The sequence below is a fragment of the Notothenia coriiceps genome, unplaced genomic scaffold, assembly GCF_000735185.1.
Source record: "Notothenia coriiceps isolate Sejong01 unplaced genomic scaffold, NC01 NC01_scaffold00020471, whole genome shotgun sequence".
Classification (NCBI taxonomy): Eukaryota; Metazoa; Chordata; class Actinopteri; order Perciformes; family Nototheniidae; genus Notothenia; species Notothenia coriiceps.
This window is the reverse complement of record NW_011353172.1, coordinates 6,845-16,570: the sequence shown is the minus strand read 5'-3', so window position 1 is coordinate 16,570 and position 9,726 is coordinate 6,845. Positions and strand designations below refer to the sequence as shown.

General features: G+C 40.4%; 1 protein-coding gene across 1 annotated transcript in view; it reads right to left on the bottom strand.

The window, feature by feature from the left end:
* Positions 1–9,474, bottom strand: part of LOC104952718 (brain-specific angiogenesis inhibitor 2-like) — a 13,293-nt gene extending 3,819 nt beyond the window's left edge. The window contains exons 1-5 of the mRNA XM_010779582.1: positions 9,374–9,474; positions 8,956–9,058; positions 7,952–8,102; positions 5,195–5,264; positions 3,633–3,699 (exon numbers count right to left, since the gene is read on the bottom strand). Coding sequence (XP_010777884.1) covers positions 3,633–3,699; positions 5,195–5,264; positions 7,952–8,102; positions 8,956–9,058; positions 9,374–9,474 — 492 coding nt within the window. The remainder of the gene's footprint in view (positions 1–3,632; positions 3,700–5,194; positions 5,265–7,951; positions 8,103–8,955; positions 9,059–9,373) is intronic.
* Positions 9,475–9,726: the final 252 nt, after the last annotated feature.

Genomic DNA, 9,726 nt, shown 5'->3' with positions numbered 1-9,726 from the left:
GGTGAACTCAGGAAAAACAAACAATGAACCGACACCGAACACAGGAAGAGACAAGACTAAATACAGGGAGGGGTAATCACAAGACGAGAAACAGCCGGGCAGGGAAGGAGAAACACAAGGACAACAGGTGAACACAATCAGACAATTAGACACACCAGGGAAACTAACGACAGGGAGGAAAAACACAGGGAGAGGGACCAGACAAGAAACAAGGAGAACAGGGAGAACAGAACAGCAAAATAACCGCAAAACTAGACACACAAAACTCAAACCCTGACACATCACTGGGATTTGTAGTCTTTCTAGTTGCATATTTTTCATAGTCTTATATTTCAACAGTTTTACGACAAACTGTGACTTTTTTGACATGGAAATTATTTTTTAAGATTGACAAACATCATGTGTAATTCGTGGCACAATTAAAACGGGATTGAAAGATAATCTTTCTCTCTCCATTGACTTCAATATATCATTTTTCCGACAAGGTCCCATGGGGCGGGACTTCGCCTCTCTATGCAAATGTAGAGTTAATTGCAGTATCGATTTCGGCCACTAGTGGCAGTGCAGATTTCAATGGTGCCGGGCAGCACTTGTGACAAAATAATTGTTCCAACTTTAAATGTACTCTGAGAAGTATGCTTCTAAAAAATCTATTTATTTTTATATTAATAACGACTAATAATAATCTGTTTATTCTCACGAAATTACATTCTGAGCATTCTGAAGTCTTACATATTTAATGTATTGTTTTACTTTGAAAATAACTTGAAATCTTTGAAAAATATTTCAGATATGCAGTGTTATCATCCACTTTTTTTCCCCAGCAAATAATATGACTCCAAGCTGTGATATTTGTGTTGTGACCACCTTACATCGCCTTTCATCCCGTTTTCTCTTGCTAATGAGGAGCCTGAAGCTAAGCCTGCCAAACATCTGGCCACACTGACCCAGTGACAAAGACTCTGTAAGGCGCACACAGATTTGAGCCAAGGCGTGCCACATGTAGACCTCTTCTCTGAAATCCTGGCCATCTGGGAGATTTTCTATGCCAGCGACATATTCCTTCTAATCCTGATTTCTGAAATTCATATGCACTCTTTCCTCCAGCCCTTTATGCCTCTCTGTGTGTCGTCTCTGTTTTGCTATTCATCTGCTGCTGCTCTTTGGTGTGTCAGCGGTGCATTAGCGAGTAATGACATTCACGCTCTGGTACATACCTACATTGTGTATGCAATGCATTTTGGTTACTATCAAGGTCCTAAACTAAACGTTTGCATAGATCCCTTCCTTCATCTGTTACTAAGAGCAGCTTCTGTCAGGGCAGATACATTTGAAAGATTCAATGCACGGTTGCTAGAAGTCAAGAAAAAAAAAACTGAGCAGTTAAGGTGTTTCTTGTGTTCAGCTGAAATTCTAGTTTTTACCGGAGCCAGATTTTTACTTGAAGCCAATTCCTTTGCTATATCCACGGTACATCTGGCAGCCATTTGCCAAAAACTCTCTCCCTCTGTCTGATCTCCTTCCCTCTCGTGTGTGTGTGTGTTGCCGCTGACAACTAGCTACGATGGGCCAGATTGTGAGAGCACTTTTGTCATGCCAGTCATGTCTGGCCCCGGCTCTGTGAGTCAGCATCATCCTGCTCTGCTATTTGCCCAGGGCCAGGTTCATTAATTAGAGAAGAGTCCTGTGGGAAGGTCTGTGTTTCTCTGCCCGTCGTCCCTCTCTCATTACAGATGTTTGTTAGAGAGGGGCCCCAGCAACAACACCGGGGGGCCGGGGACCATTACATAACAGCTGGGGTGTGGAGTCGACATTGCTGAAGTTTGGAATCATTCCAAGGAACGCCAGACACTGACACACAACCTAGGAGGATACATCTCTCTGTATTTCTATTATAAATTAATGTACTGTGTTTCAAGGGCATAGGTTAGATTTTGAAGATGGGGGCGACACATTTCAAGCGCTCCTCCCCTGGGAATACTTAAGTGTCAAGCTCTTCATTTCCTGCATTCAGATGAGATTGTATGCACCTATTTACGGTGAACAGTCTTATTTATGGGAAAGATATAAATAAAATGAAAAATAATGCGGAAAGTGACAATTCTGATTCATTTTGTTTTGCTTTCAAGTGTTTGTCCTCCTGTATAACTACTTTCTCTTTCAATGTTATCCCTGTTATGTCATTAAACATGTAGGCATAATATAGACTTCCCTCCTTGTGTCTTTAGTTTGGGAGAGTAACCTCTATAAAATGTGCATATATATTCCCGATACATCCATTTATTAAAATGCATTTTTAAAAGGATAGATTGTAATAGCTCATGTGTGTCAGAATTATTTCTGCTTATGTTCATAACCATCTAACACTTCCTACATTTGTATTTATATTTTGAAATGTTTCAACAGAAATAAGTCATTATTTATGATAATACGGTTTGACGGTATGAATATTTCAGGATCTGTAAAACTGTGTGTTTATTAAATACATTGACTAAACATTGACAGACATCTGTGGTTATATTGAACTTTTTTGATCATTATTATTGTGGTTCATTAGAATTTTGTAGGGACCCTACCATTCCTCTCAAATTATACACCTTTTGAATAGATTTCGTTATACAAAGCGCCTCTGTTGTGTGTATTTTCTCAAAAAAGTGTGAGATTGAATGTGAAAGTGATGGTTTGCTTTTTTCTGACTATGTAATATCCAAATAACAGCAGTCTTTGGAATATAATTATTAATATTCATTGCTGTTAAATCCAGTATTCACTCATGTAGGAAACTGTCAAAGTGCCACTCTCTTGTCAGGAATTTAGTTCAAAAACACACATATCACTGTGCACACCTGTGACGCTGTCTGAGAAACACTTTCTTACTGACATTTACAAAACAGAGAGATTGTGCGAGCAACGAGGAAATCAAATCTGAAAGCGCGAGCAGAAACACAGCAGCAGCAGCAGCAGCAGCAGCAGCAGCAGCAGCAATTACCAAACCAAAGTTTAGTACCCCATCCAGACTTATTAAGCTTAGTGGTGGAAATATCTGTCCAGGGACTCATTTAGGAGAAATTAAGTAATCCCAGAAACAGCCACGAACAGAAACACACAACAACAGATGATTAAAACTTTCACTGAGATTCAATCAATGCAATCGATGTCGCTGCAGAACAATACAGAGCAGTATATTCATGCACATTAAAATGTCTGTTTAACACCACTTGGCAAAAGCAAACAAGAAGACACACCATTATGATTGTAGAGCACATTGTTAGTCACAAATGCATGTCTAAAAGGAGGTTTTTTAACAGACTATAGCCTTGGGTGCAGTGACTCATGGTTACACATAACAGAGGAAGATTTGGCTGTTGGGCAATAATTCAGTCAAGGAGTTGCCGGAAAGCTCTTGCCCGCTGAAATTATTTGTGTGTTTCTGAGCTGACATTTTAAAACTCAAGGATCAAAGTGCTCCTCTTATCATTTTGGCACGGCTACCGCACAGTTACGCAAGCTCACATATGCAGGGAGGAGTGAAGGAAGAAGGAAAACTCTTAGCTAGGAGGCTAACTTAAGAAACATATTTGCAGAAATATGCAATGTGAGTAGAAGAATAAGGGAATAAGGGATAGACTTACCAATACAATGACAGCAGCCGGCCCAACAAAGGCATAAAGCAGACCGCCCTCCAAGGACAACCAGCAACTAGAGATGAAGATAAAAAAAAGATGTGTTTTAAGCATCACAGAAGTACAGTACTGTTTCAAATATTTCACTTCCCCACACGTAGGTCACACATTTCACTTGTTGTGAGTGCCAAACACTTCACCATAAACTAGTACAAAACCAATTAAACATCTTGAATTTTTTCTGAATGAGATGTGAAGCAGTCATGTGGCTTGGTTAAGTGCCTCTTTCTAAAGATATTGCCCTCAGTACTGAGCAAATCTATAATGTATATTACCTAAAACATATCCCCGAACCAAAAACCCTCTTGTGGAATTTTATTTAGTGTAAAAACGGAGAGTTAATGAGTTTAAATGTGTCCTCCAGTTGTGTCATCAGAGCACACTGGAAACCCCTGTGTTGTGTTAATTGCTGCTCAATAAAAAAAGGAGATGAAAGAACCCACAGCCCCAAAGCTGATATAAAGTCCTTTTATTAATGAGATGATAAGTAAAGTAAAAGGGAACCAAGTTGTAAACATATTTTAATCATGATGTGTTTTGATTTAATCGGTTGACTGATTAAGAGAGAATTTTGAGGGCATTTGTTGTTTAATCGTAAATCCAACAGTAACTGTCGATAGCGTATTTTAAATGTTCTCCTTCAATGTACATCTACCATAACAAGCGTTACATAATGCAACATGGCTGTGGATCAAATGTGTTAAAGTAAATGTACATCTATTTTTTCAATTATCTTTACATGTGTAATTGAATGTATTGAATTGTTTATGTTGTTCTTAAAGTGTGCCATCATTATTACATGTAATATATTGTTTGTATAACTTGTCTTGTCTAGAAAATTGTTATATTTTTTACATTAATTAGGTGAAGGCTCCAAATAAGCCCAGCAGGTTTTCTACATCTTCCTGCACTGTTCCTTATTCACTATCTGTAATATGTATGTATTTTTTATTTATTGTGCAAAACTATTACAAACAAACCACAACAAATACAAGTTTTTGATGGATTCAGAATATAATAAAAATATCTAAAGTCAAAATAAGGAAAAGCTAACTCTAATTTGGACTGTTCCTTATTTAGTCATGAATAAGTGACTGTTAAATGAATCAGATTTCCAACTTGTTTAAAGGGGCTTTAGTTCTGTGATCTTAATTTCACCAAACTTCAGTCAGATAGGAAGAAAGTGGTTATTGAAATTGGATGGATGGATGGTGAGAGAACAACTGATTGTTGTTTCTTGCTTTGTTGATAATAGTGAGCATCAACAACCACCTCTGCCAGATAGCTATTTTTTCTTTAAAAAAATAAATAATAATAATACAAATCTATGAAGCAAGAGACCTTCAGGGGGAAATAAGAGGATACAGTGCTTCAAACAGCAAAGGGATAACTTGTAATGCTTTGAATGAATGGCAGTAAATGTTGGTAAAAGTTGTGCTATGCTGAGTTATAATGTCCAAATCCAGCAATCCATAAGAATTCAGGGGGTCGCTATAGGAAGTGGTACTCACTAGCTTGCTGTGCCGTAACCTCTCGCTCTGGTGAAACCCACTGACACTGCTACAACTAGAGCTGGGAGACCTGCCGACACAGAGAAGAAGATCAAAAGGTGAGACAAATGATAAAAGGAAGTCTTAATGGGCACGATGAAGCATGCCGGCCAAATAGGATACTTCGGTGTGAACCACTCCATATGGCTCTTCCCATTCAAATGCTAAGCAGCCATGCAATAGCGTGTAACGTGTGCATGTGTGATTGAAACTGACATAGTGCTCTGTAGGTGAGCCCAAGTGCGCTGCATGTGCTCGCTGGCACACAGGGTAGCTACAGGCGTGAAAACTGGGCTCAGATCCCAGATCAGTGCAGGGAGGGAAGGTATCCTTAAGCCAATCAGGACATTCTTCTTTACCATAACACTGCTATAGGCAACCCACACACCCAGAATGCCTGTGGGTGAGTAAAGCATGTGAGACTGGAGAACAGTCCATACAAAATGTGAGGTATAGCTTGGAGTGGTCAATAAGTCATGCATTAATTAGCTAAATCAAGCAGCTGTGGGTGTGTCTGAATGTGTGTGTGTGTGTGTGTGTGTGTGTGTGTGTGTGTGTGTGTGTGTGTGTGTGTGTGTGTGTGTGTGTGTGTGTGTGTGTGTGTGTGTGTGTGTGTGTGTGTGTGTGCAAATGAGAGGCAAAGAGAGTGAGTTTGAGTGTCACAGAGCGCGTGCCAGAAAAAGAAGGAAATATGCTGGGCTCCGTAATGAGCTTGGCTCTGAAATATTCATGTAATTAACAAAGCTGTGATTATGGCTGCAAATGAAAAGCAATTAGAAAAAGTCACATTAAAATGAACAAATAAGATGGTGGGGAGCCAGGCTGGTCCACTAGGCAGCATGCGCTAAGTTTCAAACGGACAACGACAACATCAACCTAGCATATAGTGTTGTATAATACGCTAACACACACATTTACATTACACACACATACACTAAGGGTAATCTAAAAGGGATCAGGTAACACCTTAACGTCTCCTGTTTCCATGACAACTCATTTCAATCACATAAATTGTAGACAAAATATTGAAATGGGTGTGAGGAGGCTACGCTGTGTCATCCCCTTCACTCTGCTCCACTGTTTCATGCATTTTATGTGCAATTGTAAGTAAAGCGGATAATTATTAAGCCGCCACTGCATGATTCCCACACACACACACACACACACACACACACACACACACACACACACACACACACACACACACACACACACACACACACACACACACACACACACACACACACACACACACTTAGTCTCTCTCTATCTGCGACTATACAACAATCTATACATTCCGCCCTTTCTATCAGGTAAGGGCATCAGTGACTTGGCAGATTAGACTGGTGGGATCAATATCGAGTGAAACCAATGGACGATGTGATTGTGTGAGTGTGTGTGGTGTGAGCGTGAATGTGTGTGGAGATGGTGTTAGATGCTGTGGTTGCTATCTCAAAGCATCTTGCTAGTGTTGTGCAGATGGTGTCAAATGTTTCGATTATCCTCCACGGTGCACAATAGAGGGAATTGGAGGGTGAATAGAATAAGGGTGATGTACAGCTGAGAGGAATGAGATTATCTTGACTCTCAATGCCTACTGTGACCCTTTGTGATTGTGTGCACATGTAACAATTAACAGCCTTAGCTTCATTAAAAGTCAAATATTATACTGTTTTAAATCCTCAGATATACACAAAACATGTCTCTGAAGTGTTTGGCTCCAAATACCAAACAGATCATTGCAGCATCCCATAATCCCCTCTGTTTCAGCCCTGTTTCAAAAGTGCTGATTCTCTGTCTGTTACTTTAGATGAAAATAAGGAGCCCCTCCCCACGCCCCTCTGAGAGAGATTTGGTTACAAAGAACACAATGGTGCTCTAGGAGGAGATTCAGGTGATAAGGTGGGGGGGGGGGGGGTTACCTTGGTTGGTGATTGGCTAATGGTTACACAAGCCAAAACATCGTTATGACATCATAAAGTGGCCAAAATCTGATCAACTCATTTTCAGACAGGTTTTTATAGAAATGGATCAGGACAACAAGTGAGCAAATATTTTGTCCTGAAACTTTCAGAATCTCTTTACGCAGAGGGGACACATGTTTATGTAGAAAAGATATGAACAAGTGGATTTTGCATAATAGGTGACCTTTAAGTAAGATTATATTGGAGTGAAACGATGTAGTGTCCTTGAAACAGCAAATAGTAATGTACAGCAAAGAAAATGGGATACAAGTGAAAAGAGAGGAAGGTTATTAAGCAGAATGCAGTCACTTCTACTTCCAATTGCTTATTTTATTTAAAGCCTGTCTTGCTACTCAATCACACACTGTTGTCACACAACAGTGGTTCAATCAGCATCTAATTAATCTCTCCATTCGCTATGCTGAAAATCCTCTGGGACACAACGACAGATCATATTTCCCGTTACAGCAACGACAGACTACTTAAGCTTTCTAAGTGTAGTGAATGAGGCTACGATAGTGATAGCGTCTCTTTTGAAACGCAGTGACCAATGAGTTTCGAGTCGTTAACGCACAATGAACTGGCAAGCTGCAGATCCCAATGAAGGTTGTTGCAAGAAGACAAACTTAACGAATCACTCAACATTCTCAATCACGCCGAGTTAATTCTCACAATAAAAAGTAACCTTTGGAAAAGAGGTTACTAACTTTATGACTTCATTTATTAAAAATGACATCATCAAATAAAGGCTCACCCCAGCCGAGGCACAGGAAACGCTTGCGAATCAGTCGTGACCTCATTTTGCCAATGACGGCCAGATAGGACTGCCATGCCTCCGTCAGCACCCAGCAGAAGGACGCCAAGAAGAAGAAATGCAGGAAGGCGGCAGTCACAGTACAAAGGCCCTGAAGGGGAGACAAATACAGTCAAGGGAGAAAAGACATACATAAACGATGTGTTACACAGGTCGTGTGAGAGGTGTCATAATGAATCGTCTATTAGAGATACTCAGCAGAGGGAAACAAAACCTCCACAAAACAAAGAGGACTATGGCGGAAAGGGGCTCTAATAAAGCATGCATTGTTTAGAAGAAAAGGAGTCAGCCCTGGCACTGCTGTGTTCCTTATTGTGATCGATACTGACCACTACACAGTGCAGTCTTGCTTAGTCAGGGAGTACTCAGAGTGCTTTGTGCCAGCTTGCCACTTTGAGAACTCCACTGTGTGAACCTTGACAACACTTTGTATTTAAAGACTTTGTTGAATAGTGCAGCATTACTGGCATCATACACTGAACAAAAATATAAATGCAACACTTTTGTTTTTGCTCCCATTTTTCATGAGATGAACTCAAAGATCTAAAACATTTTCTATATAACAAAAATACCATTTCTCCCAAATACTGTTCACAAATCTGAAAGAATCTGTGATAGTGAGCACTTCTCCTTTGCCGACATAATCCATCCCACCTCACAGGTGTGGCATATCAAGATGCTGATTAGACAGCATGATTATTGCACAGGTGTGCCTTAGGCAGATAAATAAATAAATAGGCAGATAAGCCTATTAGGCTGGCCACAATAAAAGGCCAATCTGAAACGTGCAGTTTTGCTTTATTGGGGGGGTTCGAAAACCAGTCAGGTTTAACTCTAACCCTAACCCTAAAAACAAAAGTGTTGCATTTATATTTTTGTTAAGTGTATATGTGTTGACTGGGGAACATTTTTGTTCTGTCTCTCTGTGTTTATCTGTGCCTCACCTTGCTGAGCGTTTGAGATTGTCCCACCAGAATCAATAAATTGGAGGCCAAGATGGAGAGGCAAAAATTCACCAAGATGATGGATCTCTCCGAGCGTATGTACCTACAGAGTGACAGAGAGAGGGGAGAGGCATTTGCGATAAGTATTAACGACAGACTGACGGATTGAACAGCATCTTTTTGGACATTGGACAGAGTCATTTGCTTGATTTCGCCATCTGTCATGCATGCTACCAAAAAACGAATCACCACCCCCCTGCCGTAGTTGAAGCATTTGTTCTTTATTAGGCCTCATTGGAGTGTTGGCACAGAAGTGGGCATTGACAAATGGCAATTTGATATATTGGTTGGAGCCGGAATAGTGAGTGAAAACGCCCGCTGTCTGCACAATGGGATGTGTTTGTGTGAGCACACGTACCTCCAGAAGGCAGCGTAGATTAGCAGCAGGATGAGCAGAGCGGTGCAGGAGACCCCGCAGCCCACCATGAGGGGCACAGAGGGCATGCTGGAAGGACCCATGTCCTGAAGAGAGTGATAAGGAATGGAAGAGGAGGGGCAGAAGAGGGGAGAGAAAGATAGTTAAAATGTACCGCAAAGCATTATCCCACACATGTACCCTGTTTGCTTTTGATAAACCAAATGAACAACACGACTTTAAGTCACAGTAATGGCAGTTAGAGCATCAGTTTCCATCATCAGACATCTTAAAGTGAAAAGAAACAAAAGGGTTATATCCAAGCACAAACTCTCCTCTTCTAAAACAGGACACAA